The sequence below is a fragment of the Vicia villosa genome, linkage group LG2, assembly GCF_029867415.1.
Source record: "Vicia villosa cultivar HV-30 ecotype Madison, WI linkage group LG2, Vvil1.0, whole genome shotgun sequence".
Taxonomy (NCBI): domain Eukaryota; kingdom Viridiplantae; phylum Streptophyta; class Magnoliopsida; order Fabales; family Fabaceae; genus Vicia; species Vicia villosa.
In genome coordinates, this window is record NC_081181.1 from 131687920 (window position 1) to 131707357 (window position 19438).

At 36.0% G+C, this 19438-nt stretch overlaps 1 protein-coding gene across 1 annotated transcript; it reads left to right on the top strand.

The window, feature by feature from the left end:
- Positions 1-13935: 13935 nt before the first annotated feature.
- LOC131646819 (uncharacterized) lies at positions 13936-15186 on the top strand. The gene has a single exon (XM_058916774.1). It carries the CDS (start codon positions 14153-14155, stop codon positions 15011-15013), a length of 861 nt encoding a protein of 286 aa, XP_058772757.1. The 5' UTR covers positions 13936-14152; the 3' UTR covers positions 15014-15186.
- Positions 15187-19438: the final 4252 nt, after the last annotated feature.

Consider the following 19438-nt stretch of genomic DNA (forward strand, 5'->3'; position numbering starts at 1 on the left):
AACTGCCAGAAAACCAATCACACTATTGATACATGTTATTTCAAACATGGCTTCCCACCAGGTTATAGAAATAACAACCCCAAGAACACTTCTGATAACAAAGCTGCTCAGAATCCACACAAGGACATAGGCATCTCAAGAGAAGATTACAAACACCTGGTACAACTCCTACAGCAGTCGTGCAGGGCTACACAACCATCCACAACAGACAAGCCTGGCAATCCTGTCACCCCTCTTATTTCAGGTATTGCACAAACAGGTAGTATCTTCACTAACCCTTCCCTATGGATATTAGATTCTGGCGCACCCCACCATGTATGTCCATTCATTCATTGTTTTTCCAATATAACACCCATATCACCTATTTCCATTAAGCTGCCTAATAACACTACTTTATCTGCTCATTACTATGGCACAATCATATTTGATAACTGCTTCATAATAGAGAATGTTTATTACATCCCTGAATTTAGGTTTAGTCTTCTTTCTATTTCAATACTATGTAGCAATTCCAGATACATCGTCTCCTTCTCACACAATTCTTGTATCATTCAGGATGTGTATACCAAGGAGAGGATTGGACCTGTGACACAAATACATAACCTGTACATTCTGCACAAAACACCACTCAGCACTACTGCTTCTTTTCATGACTTACAACAGTCCACCATTTCCATCAATTCTACTGTTTCTAATAAAAACACTGCCTTATGGCACAATAGATTAGGTCACCCTTCTACTGATGTTTTACATAACATGTCCCAACAATTTGAGGACATTTCTTATCATAAAACTACTGCCTGTAATGCTTGCCATCTTTCCAAACAATGCAAACTTGCTTTTTCTTCAAGTAATTATGTTTCTTCTAATTGTTTTGATCTAATACATATGGACATATGGGGTCCTATATCTATCCCTTCATTAGATAATTTCACATATTTTCTTACCATTGTTGATGATCACTCTAGATATACATGGACTTTACTTATGCATTCTAAATCTGAAACCTGTGTTCTTATGAAAAACTTTATTGCATACTGCCATACACATTTTAAATGTACCATAAAAACAATTAGAAGTGACAATGGGACAGAATTCCTCATGCCTGCATACTATGCATCATTAGGTATTCTCCACCAAAGGAGTTGTGTTGAAACACCTCAACAAAACTCCATTGTTGAGAGAAAACATAGGCATTTGCTTCATATGACTCGTGCTCTCCTTTTTCATGCCAATTTGCCAAAGTGTTTTTGGTCTTATGCCTTATGCCATTCCACTTATCTCATCAATAGGCTAACCACCCCTGTTTTACAACACAAGACACCTTATAGTCTTCTTTTCCATACTCCTCCTACATTCAACAACCTTTAAACCTTTGGTTGCCTTGCATATGCTAGCACTTTACAAAGACAAAGAGATAAGCTAGACCCTAGAGCTTCTAAATGCATTTTTTTAGGCTTTACTTTAGGCATCAAAGGATATCTTTTGTTTGACCTACATTCTAGGAAAATTTTTAATTTTAGGAATTGTGTTTTCTATGAAACAGTCTTCCCATACACACAATATATCACCCCTGTCCAAAACCACATTGACCAACAAATCAGTGACAATGACACCACTACCATCCCCTTTCTCTTTGACATACCATCCAACTCTACTACATCAAACACAACTACTCCTCACAGCCACCAGCCCTGTCATAATAATCCTCCCCTCCTTACTGATTCTACTCATAAATCTCCTCCTAACATTGCTCACAATACCCCTAATACTGACCACACTGAACAATCTCCCCCCCAAACTCACAATGACAATACTCTTCCTATTAATGACAACACCAACCCTGTTCCTGATACTACCTTAAATCCCCCTGTTATTCCCCAAATCAGAAAATCAAACCGAGCCAAATCTGCTCCTACACATCTCAAAGACTTCATTTGCAATAATTACTCTACAAATGCTATATATGATATATCTGATTTCATTTCATACACATCTATATCTCCTGCATATTTCAGTTTTGTATCTGCCATTTCTGTTTCTTCTGATCCTACATCTTATAAGCAAGCCAACCAACATTCTCATTGGAACCAAGCCATGAATGATGAGCTGCAAGCTTTAATAAACAACAAAACCTGGCAATACATGCCACTTCCACCAGGTAAGAAGTGTATAGGTTGCAAGTGGGTCTATAAGACAAAATATAAATTCGATGGTACCTTAGAAAGACACAAGGCCAGGTTAGTTGCTCAAGGCTTCACTCAAATCCAAGGTATCGACTACTTTGACACTTATTCTCCTGTCATTAAACTAACCACTGTAAGACTTGTCCTTGATCTAGCTTCCTCTTTAAATATGCATCTTTTCCAATTAGATGTACACGATGCTTTTCTACATGGAGAATTGCATGAAGAGGTGTACATGGCTCTTCCTAAAGGCATCACACCTTCATACCCTAACCAAGTCTGCAGATTACTGTTAGGAGTGAATTAATGGTAAATTCATGTGTTAATATAAGTAAATTCTTTTCTAAACTAATGCAAATTGTGATAGATCCATAGGTTTTTAGTAAGAATTGAACTGAATAAGTTTAGTTCATTGGTAAAGCAAATCGAATCACTTATGGGTACTATTGATGCAGGTTTGGAGCTGAAAAGGAGCTTTATAAGAACATGAAGAGGAAAGAAAGCTGAAGTATTAAAGGCAAAGCAAAAAGAAGGAGTTTTAGCAAGAGCGCGCCGCGGGAGTCTAAGACAGCGCTGCACCAAACTCACTGTTTTTGACCGCGCCGCGGTGATCCGTTGCCACGCCGCGGACGTGTTGGAGCGGTAAAGCGGCAAGCAACAAAAGTTTGGGAAATATTCATCCGGGATTTATCGTGTCCACAGAGATTGGTGAGAAGAACTGCCGTTCGACTATCTCGCGTTCTAAGTTTCATGATTTGGGTGCGGAAAGGTAAATGCGGGAAAAGTAAATAAAAGCAGATAAACAATCTCAATAGCCTAAAAGAAATAGTTATGGAATTGCATTTCGTTCTACCCGTCGAATACTTAAATCTGAAGATCTATCGCTCGACACTCACAATACGCATCAACATCACCGGGCATCACTCGAGATGCCACATCGGTGCCCATGTCTGCAACACCGACGAAAGCTCAACTGTACTATTCACATCAGCGATTTCTCCACCGACACAAACAACACGGAGGCATTATACTTGATACCCACTAAGATTGTTAGTCCTAAATCCATGTCTGCAACCCAGAAACTAACAGTTATCATTCCTAATCAAGATCTATGGTGTCCATGTCTGCAACAACACAAATCCAGAGCATTTAAGCAAAAAGATCAAGAACAACAACAATGATGATTTGTAAAGCGAATATATAAACGATCCCAAGATCCACAAATGTACATACAATAAGAGTAGAAATATACATACAACACCCACCATTGGAATGAAACAAAGGGAAGAGAGAAGATGAACCGGAAAGATCTCACCGGTACAATGAAATCGAGTCAGATCCATGATCAATCCACATGACGTCGCACCCAATGGTGTTTCCTAAGCCTCTAAACTACCAAAAAAGGATCAGAGCTCAACTTGTCAAGAAGAGGTGATAAAAAACCTAAAAAAATCTGTTATTAACTATTTATACAAAACTGAGTTTCGCAGTGGGCGCGACGCGCCCTATTTCGGCGCGATGCGCCCTTTATAAATTTACTAAACCGCCCTAGAGCGCGACGCGCCCAAATCCGGCGCGACGCGCCCAATCTTCTGCCAGACTAAGTTCTTCAAACTCAAAGAGGGCGCGAAGCGCCCTGCACCAGAACAGCAGAATTATTTCCTCTTTGCTCTCGCAGCCGTGTCTTCGACACTTTATTCCTCAAGGCTCCGAAAACACAAGAATACCTACAAAAATACAACAAAGCTATCAAATGGTATAAAAGTGTATGAAAATACAAGTATTCGTAAAGTAAACGTAATTACACAAAAACGGGGGATTATTCAAACGGTATTAACAAAAAGCATTGATAAGTGCCACTATTTACATACACAAAATAACTACAATTTGGCACTTAACAACTCTCCCCAACTAGAATCTGTTTGTCCTCAAACAGGGCCAAACACTCAAATCGCAAAATTAAAAATATAAAGAATCAAGAATCAACAAAGTTTAGAAAAACGAAACAATTGTACGGTTCAAACAAAAACGTACAAACAAAGTAAATACTTACCACTATCCTACAACGACAACATGAAAATGAAACGATTCCTAAGTACAAAAATTCATACAAAACATCCTAAAACAAAACAAGCTCAATAATGAATCACGCCTAGCAAAAACTCATCGGTAGATGAAAAACACCGAAAGGTGAGGACTTTGAACACTCATCCAACAATCTTGAAAACAATAGACAAAATTATGGATTCATCTAAAAATAGTATTGAAAATGCAACGGCACGAATCACAAGGGCTTTCAAGGTTGTAATGTGGCTCGGTTAACAAACAAGTGATAAGTCCTAAAGCTAATCGAAACAAAAACTTGCCTAAACCTAAGGGAGTAATTACTTCCACAAAGTTTCAAACAAAGGAATTTCAATCAAACTTTTCTCTTCATCACATGTTTCACACCAAACACAAAACTTATTAACACAAATCTTTATTCCAAACTCTTTTTCGTTATGTTCTTTTTCAAACCTTTTTTTTTTCTTTTTTCTTTCTTTTTCTTATCTTTCTTTTTCACATTTTTTTTTCTTTCTTTTTCTTTTCACAACTTCATATCAATCACAACATAAGCACGCAAACATCCTCTCCCCAACTTGAATCCAACCACAATATCAAGTGAATACTCCCTACTTTCTAAGGCAAGGTAAAAATCCAACTAAACATCATAGTTAAGGTCAAGAAAACAAAGATAATCAAAATCCATCAAAAAGGGTGAACTATGTCTCAAGTTCAAAAACAAAATGGACAATGACAAAAAGGCTCAAAGGGGGTACGAATGGTCACACACTCACAAGGTAAAATGACATTTGGCTAGGTAGTTGTGCTCAAAATCAAACAAGTGCCTTGATCACTTTCGTGCATTCACAAAATCAATACAGACGAAAGATTAAACATAATAATATCTAGTTAAAACAAGAAATATTGGTCGCTCGCATATATACACAATGGAAAGCCACCTCACATTTATGGTAAAAAAGATAACTAATTGTGATTCAAGTCATGAGCAAGTTATGCAAAAAGAATGAATAGTATGAAAATTGTACAAATGAAAAGTCTCCTAAACATGCTATGCTATAGAATGCGATAAACGAGTACCTTGCTATGTACAAATTCGATCAATCATTACCGCACAACCAGCTTGTTGAATCAATCAAAATCGGAGAATTACCGAATGCGACTCCAAGTAATCGGGCCAAAATTTGAGTCTAAACACAAACAAAAGAATTAAAAATAAATCGATAAAATACTATACTATAAAGCCTTGGTGTAAGTGGGAAAAAGGTAAGCCGAGTGACCCGTTAAAAAGAGGTCACTGGCCAAAAGCTGCCCAGCGCGCGACGCACCCATGAGCGCGCGACGCGCGCTACACCAGAAAAACCAGACCAATCTAAAAAGACAGATTTTTCAGTGAGCCACCACTTAACACCTACACAACTCAATTACAGAAAAACAGAAAAATAAAACCGTTGGGGTGCCTCCCAACAAGCGCTCGTTTAACGTCGTAAGCTCGACGCCTTTATTGTTTCGCGAACGGTAAGAAACTTCCTCGCGGTACGCCAATGCTTTCGCCTCAAACGCAACCTAAAGAAAACGTCCTGCACAAACACTTAACAAACGAAACTTAAAACATAAAACCATCGCAATGCGATTAATCTCAACCAATCCCCGGCAACGGCGCCATTTTGTTGGAGCGGTAAAGCGGCAAGCAACAAAAGTTTTGGAAATATTCATCCGGGATTTATCGTGTCCACAGAGATTGGTGAGAAGAACTGCCGTTCGACTATCTCGCGTTCTAAGTTTCATGATTTGGGTGCGGAAAGGTAAATGCGGGAAAAGTAAATAAAAGCAGATAAACAATCTCAATAGCCTAAAAGAAATAGTTATGGAATTGCATTTCGTTCTACCCGTCGAATACTTAAATCTGAAGATCTATCGCTCGACACTCACAATACGCATCAACATCACCGGGCATCACTCGAGATGCCACATCGGTGCCCATGTCTGCAACACCGACGAAAGCTCAACTGTACTATTCACATCAGCGATTTCTCCACCGACACAAACAACACGGAGGCATTATACTTGATACCCACTAAGATTGTTAGTCCTAAATCCATGTCTGCAACCCAGAAACTAACAGTTATCATTCCTAATCAAGATCTATGGTGTCCATGTCTGCAACAACACAAATCCAGAGCATTTAAGCAAAAAGATCAAGAACAACAACAATGATGATTTGTAAAGCGAATATATAAACGATCCCAAGATCCACAAATGTACATACAATAAGAGTAGAAATATACATACAACACCCACCATTGGAATGAAACAAAGGGAAGAGAGAAGATGAACCGGAAAGATCTCACCGGTACAATGAAATCGAGTCAGATCCATGATCAATCCACATGACGTCGCACCCAATGGTGTTTCCTAAGCCTCTAAACTACCAAAAAAGGATCAGAGCTCAACTTGTCAAGAAGAGGTGATAAAAAACCTAAAAAAATCTGTTATTAACTATTTATACAAAACTGAGTTTCGCAGTGGGCGCGACGCGCCCTATTTCGGCGCGATGCGCCCTTTATAAATTTACTAAACTGCCCTAGAGCGCGACGCGCCCAAATCCGGCGCGACGCGCCCAATCTTCTGCCAGACTAAGTTCTTCAAACTCAAAGAGGGCGCGACGCGCCCTGCAGCGCGCGAAGCGCCCTGCACCAGAACAGCAGAATTATTTCCTCTTTGCTCTCGCAGCCGTGTCTTCGACACTTTATTCCTCAAGGCTCCGAAAACACAAGAATACCTACAAAAATACAACAAAGCTATCAAATGGTATAAAAGTGTATGAAAATACAAGTATTCGTAAAGTAAACGTAATTACACAAAAACGGGGGATTATTCAAACGGTATTAACAAAAAGCATTGATAAGTGCCACTATTTACATACACAAAATAACTACAATTTGGCACTTAACAGGACGCGACGTTTCAGGCCCAAAATTATAAATAGAAGCCCTAGTCTTCAAGTAAAGGGGACTGACTTTTTGTGAGCGAAATTAGGAGAGCATTCTGATTCTGAAGCTGAGAACAACAATTGAAGGGGATTCTTTACCAATTGAAGACATTCCTTTGACGAAGATGAATTCCTCCATTAATTCTTGTGTGTTCTTCATGTCTATGGAGAGCTAAATTCCTCTTGTTGAGTTTAAGGTAGTAGTTAGCCTATGAATATGCAATACCATTGATTAATTCCTATGAACAATTGTTTGAATTTATTATCAATAAGAAACCTTGTTTTTATATTAAATTATTGTGGAGTCTTTGATCAAAAGAAAGGATTCTAACTTTTGCCCTAGGTTACTATATTGATTCAGTCCCAATTTGCAGAGATGGAATTGTGATTGAGTTTTCATAATTATCGTTCTTTATTACTATTATCGATATTGATATTCTGAGAGATCGAATCTCATAACGGTAAAAGTTTATCTAATTTGATTTGCAGACATGGAATCATATTTGAGGATAAGTGAAGATAATAATTCAAATGATTGTTCAATTGTGATTTAATTAACAATTTGTATATGAATAGGTTGATGAACCCTAAAGCTCAACATATCTCTTTAATCGTTAGCAAACTTTCAGAATTTGCAATTAAATTATTGTTTAGATTTAATAGCATAAGTTATAACAACAAAACAAATTCAACTACTTTTTCTCACTCAAAATAGCCAACTATAAAACGGAAGTAATATTAAACCAATCCCTGTGGATATGATATATACCGAAAATATTTACCCACAAATACTTTCAACAATTACTTAAATCCCTTTATGGTTTAAAGCAGTCTAGTAAACTATGGTTTGAAAAATTATCAACAGTTCTTTTGAAGAACAATTTCAAACAATGCTCCTCGGATCATTCTCTGTTTATTAAACATTCTGACAAGAACATTACTTTTGTGCTCATTTATGTTGATGACCTACTTATTGCAGGTACCAATATCACCATTATTAATCACACAAAAGCTCTTCCTCATAAGCATTTTCACATCAAGGACTTAGGAGTCCTGCGATACTTTCTTGATCTAGAGATTTCCCGCAACAAATCTGGCATACACCTCAACCAACGCAAATATACACTTGATCTCCTATCACAAACTGGTCTTCTTGGATGCAAACCTGCCTCGACACCAATGACGCGTGACACAAGACTCACAACAACAGACGACACTCCTCTTACAGAACCCACCAAATACAGACGACTCATTGTCCAGTTGATATACCTATTAAACACGCGTCCTGACATTTCCTATGTTGTACAACAACTCAGTCAACACATGTCCAACCCCACGGATTTACACTTCAACAGTGCTCTCTGGGTTCTACGTTATCTGAAAGGCACTCCAGCACAAGGTCTTTTCTTCTCCAGCACCTCTCCACTACAATTAAAAGCTTTCTCCGACTCTGACTGGGCCACCTGCCCCGAGACAAGAAAATCCATCACAGGATTCTGCATATATTTAGGCTCTTCTCTCATCTCTTGGAAATCCAAGAAGCAACCAACAATCTCTCGCAGTTCAACCGAAGCTGAATACCGCTCTATGGCCTCAACCGTATGCGAACTCCAATGGCTGACCAATCTCCTACACGAACTCCACATACAATTCAAAACTCCAGCTCTTCTCTACTGTGATAATGCCTCTGCAATTCACATTGCCAACAACTCGTCTTTCCACGAACGGATGAAACACATCGAGATCGACTGCCTCATTGTCCGCGAAAAGCTTCAGCAGCAACTTTTTCAATTACTACCAGTATCCTCATCACAACAGCTTGCAGATTTATTTACAAAACCATTAGATCCTTCTCTGTTTAAATCAAATATTTGTAAACTTGGGCTACATACAATATATCCTCAAGTTTATGGGGGGTGTTAAACAATAAGTCCATTGGGCCTTAGGTACTCTTATTCTTGGGCTTAGGCATGTTAGGTTAAGCCCAATATAGATCCATATATATTCTTTTGTACCTCTCCAAATGAGACTGTGAAACAGAAGCGGGAAATATTTTTCCATTTGAATTCCTTTTGTCTTTTCTGCATTCTGCATTTCATCACCAACAAGATGAATCATCATCATCTTGTAATATTTATTAAGACATTTGTAGCCTCTACGTTGAGATGAAACACCTAAGTAGACACAATATTGACTCTTGAAGTCTAGTTTATGTTTGTTATAGGGTCAAGTAAGTGGAAATCAAACAAAACCAAATACTTTGATTGACTCATAACTGGGTAAATTTTGGTACAAGGCATGATAAGGAGTGTGGAATTTAGGAAGCCATGTAGAGGGAATTATGTTAATAACATGGACTACTATAAAAAAAATATGATCCTAAAATTGAAGTAGAATAGATGTATGATCTAACAATGTCTATAATTTCTGTGTGATATCCATTTTGTCCAATTTGAGAGCTACGTTGCCACCAAATGATTTGTTTTCTAAGTGATTAATAGCTTCTGAAGTTTTACAAAAGTGATTCTTGATGCATCTACCTTCAGAAGCCTATCAACCACGGTCTTAGTGATTATTTTGAATTCGAAGTTTGCAAGAGCAATTGGTCTAAAAGAATCCAGTGAGTCAGCATCATTGTACTTGGGCAAGAGAATGATGTTATTAGAGTTATACTTGGGCAAAATCCAACCAGACTTGAAGAATTAAATGACTGCACTAGTGACCTCCTTCTTTATTCATGTTGAAAACAACTTTCTTAACTTCATCCTTTGAAGGAATGTCAGTCACGAACTTGTTCATATTAGCATCCACAAGGCTATGAATCACCTCATCCACAATTGAAAAGGCATTAGGAGTTCCTGCAAAACATAAAAGGTTAGTGAAATAATTAACATTATGATCTGCCATTTCATCTGGATCATGTTGAAGGCCCTTATTGGCTCTGATGTGGGTTATGGTGTTTTTAGCCATTTTAATTTTAGAATATTTGTGGAAGAAAGATGTACTTATGTTCCCCTCAAGATGCCACTTAGTTTTAGCCACATAATAAGAACTTTCTCTAACTTTTTCTCAGTCATAGTTTCTTAATCCTCGAGCTCTTTGTTGCCTCCATAAGTAAAAAATAAATTCTTAACATTTTCTAAATAAAAAGGAACATGATTCGAGAAATATAAAGAAAATAGAAGAAAAATGGTAGACTAAAAAAGACATAAAATATCAAGATGTAGTATAAAAGAAAGGGTTAAATATGTTTGTTGTCCTCCAAAATATCTCATATTTCACTTTTAGTCCTTCAAAATATTTTCTTCAAAGAATGATCCTCCTAAAAATTTGCATCCACACTTTTGGTCCTTCCAGCTAAAACGTTCGCTAAAATCGTAGCTAATTCAGTCGTTAATTAGTAAATAGTCGTTAAAATTGTCGCTCATTCTATTGCTAAATTGTAAAAGGGACCAAAAGTACGAATAAAAATTTTAGGAGGACCATTCTTTGAAGAAAATATATCGAGATATTAAAACTAATTTATGAGATATTTAACAGGATCAAAAACATGTTTAACCCTAAAAAAAGAAAATATCTTACCACACCACATGGGTCTCTTATGCACCATGCGAGTTGCCTAAAATGCCCCATGCTTCCTTAGATGTACATCCGGAAGCACCTTTTTTTGTTTAAATTTTATTTTGTTCCCTAGATGCACATACGGAAGCTTCCGTAGATTTTGTTCTGTAGATGCACATACGGAAGCTTCCGTAGATGCATCTACGAAAGCATTTTATGTTATCTTCACACCAGACTCTTCTCCTCCCTCATTCTTCACATTTCTCATTTCAAAACTCTCAAACTCAAAAATCAAACTTCCACCGAAGGTTTTTTTCTCTCGAGTTCGGCCGTTAACGTCAACATCAACGATAAACACATTCCAACAACTTCAAAACTCAATTTAATCTGTAAGTTTTCGAGTTTTTGAGTTATTTTAGAGCATTTCCCGTAATAGAGTTTGAATCAATTTTTAGGTGTAAAAATCATTAGTTACTTTTAGAAACATAGTTTAGAGATAATGTAGGTATTGTTTGATGTGTTAAATGGATGATCAAACCACCAAAATGGGGTTTTTAACCCTTTACAATAGTGATCAGACACCATTGTTGCGTTTTAGAGGTTTCAAAATATTTCGTAGATGTATCCACGGTACATATGAAATGTTAGGTCTTTCCATAGATGCATCTACGGAAGAATCTCAATTTTTTGAAATGCAAGGTACTTCTGTAGATGCATCTACAGAAGAGCTATGCAAGTGCACATACGGAAGTAAATTTGTTTTTTTCCCTTTTGTTGTTATAGCTAAATTGTATCTAACTCGATTTTATTTGTAATACAATGCAAACATTATGGCCAACCATACAGGCCGCATTATATCTGGGAGGACTGCACAACATGCCTTTGTGCGTCGTGAACGGATGCAGATGCTGTCACAGGTGATTGATGGAGTTGTTGTTCTAGCAGATGTACATGCTACACCCGTTCTAGCAGGGTCTTCTCCATCCGTTCTAGTTGAGGGGCCTTCCACATCTACTACCTCATCCCAGAGGCCTCGAGACGATGGTGAGGGTTCCTCACAGACGCCCTCCGCCCACAGGCGTTGTCAGGCCAGTTCTTCTACTCCTGTGCCAGTGATGACCGATGCTGGTCCTCCGGTGCCACCTCCTGAGCTGCATGAGGAGGATGGTGCGGCTAAGGGGTCTGTCTTCTATCCGAGGATCCTATAGATGTATCCTTGTTGATAGGGTATGCATATCATTCAGCTAGACATATCTAGGACGGGGAGGTAAAAATTTTTAGACTTTGCTTATTAATTATTTCTAACTTTGCTTATTATTAATAGTGTTTTTTTGGAAAATTTTAGGATAAGGATACCCAGAAGTTCTACAATCAAGGTCGGAAGATTGCCACTCTAATGCAGCCTGACGAGGCGTGGTTTCAGGATGTCCTCTTTGCTTTTGGGCTCAAGGACCTCTGTCAGGTCAGGTTCCACACAATACATAATGGGATGCTGATGGCCTTTGCAGAGAGATGGCATCCAGAGACTTCGTCATTCCATCTTCTTCATGGTAAGGTTACCATCACTTTTGACGATGTCAAATGCCTCCTGCATATACCTATCAGGGGTACCCTTCTTGGCCAAGGTAGGCTGACGAAGGAGGAAGTGAGGGAGATGCTAATTGAGGAGCTCAGGGCTGATTCTGAGGACGCGCTTGAGGAGGTGGAGAGGACCCGCGGGGCGCATGTGAGGTTTTATTTCTTAGCACGACAGTACGAGGCCGAGCTCCTTGCGGCACAAGCTGCTGATAGTGATGAGACAGAGGTTGATATACACAGGCAGCGGGTGTTGAGATGTTACTTCCTATTTTTGTTAGGCACCCAGCTGTTTATGGACACGAGCTCGTCGTACACAGACGTCGTTTATTTGAGGTACTTATTAGATACTGCATGTATCCATGAGTACAACTGGGGAGCGGCTACACTAGCGTACATATATCGTACTTATAGAGGGATGCCTGTGGAAGGCAAGGACTGTGGCTGACAGCTGTACCATCTTAATGGTAACAATCTTATATTATTCTACTTTTTCTCAAAGTTTATTATATATTTGTGATAATATGTTTTCCTAGGGTTGAATATTACAGCACTTCCCTGACATTGGCTAGGGAGTGGTATTAAACTAAATTGAGGCCATGCCGCATGCTAGAGCCTTCGTCCCCCTTAGAGGGAACCAGGTGTCGGATCTTTACAGGTGTTATCTTTGACCGTATAGCTGCAGAGGATGTTCGATATGACTGCTATGCTGCTCACCGTGAGACGGTTGCGTGGGATGACGTTGCCCTATATTCTGGATGGTTGGCTGCCAATTCAGATGGACCACACTAACGATGTTCTTCCTCGGTGTCGTGAGATAGATGACATGGCGCAGACAGACATTGTCGATGGTTTCTTCTCTGAGGGGTTTGATGGCAGGTGTGTAGTGGATGGTATTATTAGTGTGGCAGAGGAGGCATTTTTCTACCGTAGAAATCGTGCCAGGACATGTGGGACACTTGACCGCAGAGGAAGAGTAGTCAGCAGACGGCGTGGTGGACGCATAGGCGGGGCCACTGACAGAGGAGGGACGGAGGATGATGTCAAGCACACACAGTAGTGATACCTGTGATTTTTTTATGTTCGTATTTTTATTTCATTTATGTACTTTTATTTTGATTATGTATTTGACATTATGACCGATGATTTATACGATGTATATAATTTGATGTCCCATTTTTATTAAAAAAAATTGGAGTTTAGGAGTGAAATGCAGGTAGTTTAATATATAGCAGAATGTTCCCTAGGTACACCTACGAAACACTTTGTTTTTAACATGTTCCATAGATGTACATACGTATGATTCGCTGAACTGAATTAATTTGAATTTTCTCAATGTTTACTATGTTTTTCACGCTTCCGTAGATATACCTCTGAAAAAATTAATAAAAATATTTCCGAATATACATCTACGAAAACAGAAGGCTTAATTAAAATTTTGTCAGATGGCTAAGAGAATTAAGAGGGTGTAATGAATATCCTTTAAAAAAAAGCTAAATAGAAAAAAAAAATAACATAGATGAGTAAGGTTACAAAATTTATATAAAGAACCTAGAAATTTCCAGAAGGTTTATGCGACCAATAAATTTAGGGTTTTTCACTCCAATGTTCCCCTTTCCGGTAAAATTTTAGTTTCTCAACGCAATCACAGCTTTCTTTCTCAATTTATCTTCACGTTGTTTAAGTTGGTGTTCGAAGATGCGGTCCCAATCTCTGTCTTTCTCAGTGTAATTTTAGGGTTTCGTGTTTATAAGTTTTTCTTAAATCTGTTAGACCAATGTCGAGTGGTTTTGGAGAATCAACGAAATCAGCATCATCCTCTGAAGAGAACAGTTCCATTATCGATGCCGGTGATTTCAATTGTAGCATTTGCTTCGATTTTGTTCAGGAACCAGTGGTGACGCTCTGTGGTCATTTATTCTGTTGGCGATGTCTCTATAGGTGGTTACATCATCGTTCTCGTCCTAAAGGATGTCCTGTTTGCAAAGCTGTTGTTGAGGAAGAGAAATTGGTTCCTCTTTATGGTAAAGGAAAATCGGTAACTGATGATCCGAGACTGAAATCATATCTTGGAATGGAGATTCCTCCTCGTCCTTTCGGACAGAGGCCACAAACTGTTGAGGTTCATGAGGATGATGATGAGGATGATGAGGAGGAGGATGATGATGATGATGATGATGATGATGATGATGAGGAAGAGGATGAGGTGGAATTTGTTCAGGCAGAGGTGTTGGTTGAGGAAGAGGAAGTTGTTGAGGAAGAGGAAGAGGAAGCTGAGGATCCAGACTATGTTGCTGCTCCTGACACTCCATTTTTGCTGCGTGCGCGCTTGGAGTCTAGCGAACAGCGTTTCAAGGAGTATCGTGAGTCTACAGAGCAGCGTTTCAATGAGTATAATGAGTTTATCAATGAGTTTAAGGAGTTTCGCGATGAGTATAGGGAGTTTCGTGAGGCTCTGCAGCCACGTTTGGAGCAGATTGAGCAGCGTATCAAGGATATCAACGAGTGTCGTGTGGAGGCAGAGCAGCGTATTGAACAGTGTCGTGCAGAGGCAGAGCAGCGTATTGAGCAGTGTCGTGCGGAGGCAGAGCAGCGGATCAAGGAGTGTCGTGCGGAGTATGGTGCTGATACAGAGTAGTGTTTCCAGAGTATCAATAATTAGGTTTAAAATTTGGATTAGTGTTTTTAGTGATATTGTTAGTTATATACTTAGTTTTTTGTTCTGAATGAATATCTTCTAATGCTGTATTGTTCTCATTGCATATTTCTGGAAAGTGTTCATGCATATAAAACCTTGTTTTTTTAACTCTAGTTAAATGAATTGAATCATGCATATGAATGATTTGAATCGCGATGTTTTTAGGTGTGTGTAAAAAGATTTTGTTGGCATGAATTGTTACATGATTCGATTCAGACAATTTATGAATTTTGAATTGAATTATCTTAATTGATTCAATACATTTGAATTGATTCGATCTTAATATGAATTGATTCTTGCTTTACAAATTCATGTAAGTGAGATGGTCTATTAGTCTAATGACTAAAATTTTTAAGAGAATAAATGGGTCCAAATATGCACATTTAGTAGATAAAACTTCATTCTTCTATTTTATTATGAATCTGACATATTCTCTCTGCTCTAATTTTGTTTCTCAAAAACCTTCACTAAACACTTTTTAAAATTGATTAGTTTAGAGAGACACAATATGATATTTTAAATTGATGTTTTGTCAAGGATTTCAAAAAAGAGTTGAAGATCTAAAGATATAAGAAGTGATATTTTTTCTCTTCTAAGAGTATTTGATGAAATTTTCAAAGTCAAGAATTCAAAGGATATGAAGAATCTTCTTGCAATTGACAAGATGTCAGGTAGTAGATTGCTGAAGGAGTTCAAGATGGAAGATATAATGCTCACTAAAATTTTAGGTTAGAACTTGGAGATTTGTGAGTGTTGGTTAATATTAGAAAAGAAAGCTACTATTGTGTGATATATGTGTAGCCGAATATCTATAGCCAAATATATTCTAAAGGTGATTAGAGCATTTTCAATTTTATGTTTTTTTTTTAAAACTATCTATTATTCTATTATTATTAATATATAAAAGTAAAAGTACCTGGAAATACCATTTAAAGCCCTCTGATAAATGTATTAAAACTTTTCTTATTCCATGGGTATAAATGACTTTTTGTAAAATAACTCAATATTATTGATTTGACATTAATTACTGCTGATGTGTCGCTCTCTTAATTTTTGTTGGTATTTTATATTTATTTTTATTTGTACTTTTGTTATTAATTACTCCTCCGTTCCTTTATAATTGTCACTCTTTAAGTTTTTTCACATATTAAGACAACCAATGATTATTGTTACTTTTTAAGTAATGATTATTCTTTTTCCAATAATACCCTAAACTTTTTAATATTTTATTTAACTTTTTTTTTCTCTATCATAATGATTAGGGGTAATTTTGACAAAACAACAAAAACATTTTCTTGAACTTTGAAATGTGACACTTAAAAAGAAACAATTTTTTTTCACAAAAGTGACAATTATAAAGAAACGGAGGGAGTATTTATTTACATTTACACGGATTACAAAATCCCAATAGGTCCTATTAAAGAGTGTGAATTTTATTTTCACGTACATTAAAGTTGCAGAAGATGGAAGGGCTTTCTAATATTCACTATTTTCAAATGAATCATTGAATTTTTAGTTGCTCAATAAATCTTCACTCTCCTCAATGTCTTGAATAGTGAAATATCACATTGAAAGTTGTAGTAAAAAAACTACACACTCTTTAAATCATATCCTATAAAACGGCCAATCCATTGTGTTAGGGGAAAAAATACATAGAAAAATTAAAACCGAAAAGAGAACACCAGAAGAATCTCGAAGAAAAGGTTAACCGAAAAACTTTTGCAGTAAAAATTGCAATACACTTTCACCATAAGTTATCATCACTGAAACAGATCCAATCTTATCATCATTCGAACCGCTACTTTCCGACTAAAAGCTCTGATCGAAGCCGCCGCGAGCGCAAGCGGCCTCCAACTCAACAGTGCCGGAAGCTCGCCGCAACGCTGCTGTCGATCTACTCTATCCTCCGCCAGAATCCGCCCTTGACACTGTCGACTTTTTGCCGGAATTCGACTTTGTCATGACTAAGTTGGTTGTTGTTATAGTTTGGTGTGTTTGTGATGTTTAAAAATGTGAGGGAGATGACATTGACGAGTGGTTTTTGCTGTAAAAAGAAAAAGAAAAATGTCCTTTTCACATGTGAGATTGGAGGAGAGAGAGAGAAAGAGTTGTTGTTGTTTTATTGGCCGACTTTTCTATTTTTTCTCTTTTATTATTTTATTATGTATTTATTTTATTTAATAATAAGCAATGCCACCTGTCTTATAGTTAATAGCCCTAATATTAAACTTTGAATTGATCAAACTTTCCATTTTTTCTTCTATTTGTTAAAGACAGTTATATATATGTATGTGTTGAAAAGATTATTATTATTATTATTATTATTATTGTTGTTATTGAAAAGATTTTGGAGTGTGATGAGAAAATTGGACTTTTAATTGACGAGATTGTGAGCTGTGAAATAAATAAATAAATAAATGTGTATGTGTTGTATTTATAATGGTGTTAGGAATTACAATAGGGTAAATCAAACTTTTTTAATATTAATGGGTTATTAAGATTTGATATTTAAATTATGTCATTTTTTGAGAAATCTAATCTATTTTGATACTGATTCATTATCATTTGCAGTAACTATTGTTATTTTCCATGTTCATCTCATGCATTTGTCTCAATTGTATTTGGGTGGATATTATTTTGTAGAAATATAATTCTCTGATTTTTATTTACAGGAACAATATGACAATGATTTTAGTAATATTATTGGATTTTTCTACCTCTATTGTTATAATATATAAAAAGTAAAGTACCTGATAATTACACTTTAAGCCCTCTAATTAAATAACTAAAACCGTTCAAATTTCATGGCTAAATTTGTCTTTTTGATAAATAAATTCACCATATTCATTTGACATTAAATGTTGTCTATTGTGTCACATTTTGATTGGTAGATTTTATTTGAATTTTTTGTTTTTCCTTTTTTTTTTAATTGTTACATTAATTGCTCCACTAATAATCCATTTTGAAAATCAAAACCTAAACCCTTCTCTTTAATACACGTTCACTCTTTGGAATATGAATAGACTATCACAAGCGTGAATTATGTATCACAATTTCCGATATTAATTATGTGGAGCAATTATTTTTTGTAAACCCTAATCTGCTGCATAAGGGCTATAAGTGTTCTTCTCCAAATTTGCTTACTAAGAACAAAAAGGGTTTCTTCCGCAAAATGTCAACTGAGTCATTGAATAATTAAGAGGTATAAAATGATTCAGTTTTTTGGAAAATTGATTTTTTTTTTTTTTTTTGGAAAATTAAAAGACATTAGGTGTGTCATTAAAGTTGCACATTCAAAAGATATAAAATGTTTTAATTTCCGTTGATAGTAGATTTGATTCAATAAAAAAAATTAATCATGTGATGAAACGTATCCATTCCAAATTTAAAACGAAGTTGGTTTTCCGATACTCTATTTTGACGAATTCTATGTATGTGAAATTTTCATATTTAATAAAAATTTATGTGAAAAAAATAAATTGAGTTTATAAATTGATATAAGAAAACAACAAACACAATTTTTTATATTTCACATTAATGTGGTTAGTATTTTTTATATTAAAATAATTGAAATATATGTTAATTTAAATCCTCAAAATTATAAAAACAAATAATATTTATCATATAATTTTGTATATATTTTTTTAAATTTTAAAATCATATCAAATATTGTTTCTATAAAAATTGATTCTATAAACATTAAAAATTGGTTCTATTTTGACTTTAATTTAATGTTTCTATAAACATCAAAATCATATGAAATCACATTAAATAAAGTTATCATACATTGATACTTTATATTTTTGAATTTCAAAATATAAATATTTATCTTTTAATTAATGAAATTCAACTTAATTTAATTTTTTAAATTTGTTTTGACATAGAACGGAGAATATTTTGACCATATTATATTGTTTCTATAAAAATTGATTCTTTCAATAATTAATTGATTCTTAAATAATATATTATTTTTTAATTTTTTCTTCAATAATAATTAATTTTTGTTTACTTATAAAATAAAACGATATTTATAAGAAAGAAACTCAAATAGGTTTAATAAATTTTTAGAATTAACTCATTTGCATTCAACTGGGGTTTCTTAACTCATCTGAATTGACGGGTAGATGTGAACGTATCTATGAGATACCAGTAATTGACGTTTTTTAACTCATCTGAACTGACGGGTAGATGTGAACGCATCTATGAGATACCAGTGATTGAAGGATCATTTTAATGTCTATCTTTTAACTATTTCTTTTGTTACTGTTTTATATATATTGAAGTTATAAAATTAATTGACGGGTAGATGTGAATGTATCTATGAGATATCATTTATTGATTGAAATTACGTGAATATTTATGAAC

Excerpts from the sequence above, each read along its gene's own strand:
- LOC131646819 (XM_058916774.1), top strand. The coding sequence starts at position 14,153 with ATGTCGAGTGGTTTTGGAGAATCAACGAAATCAGCATCATCCTCTGAA.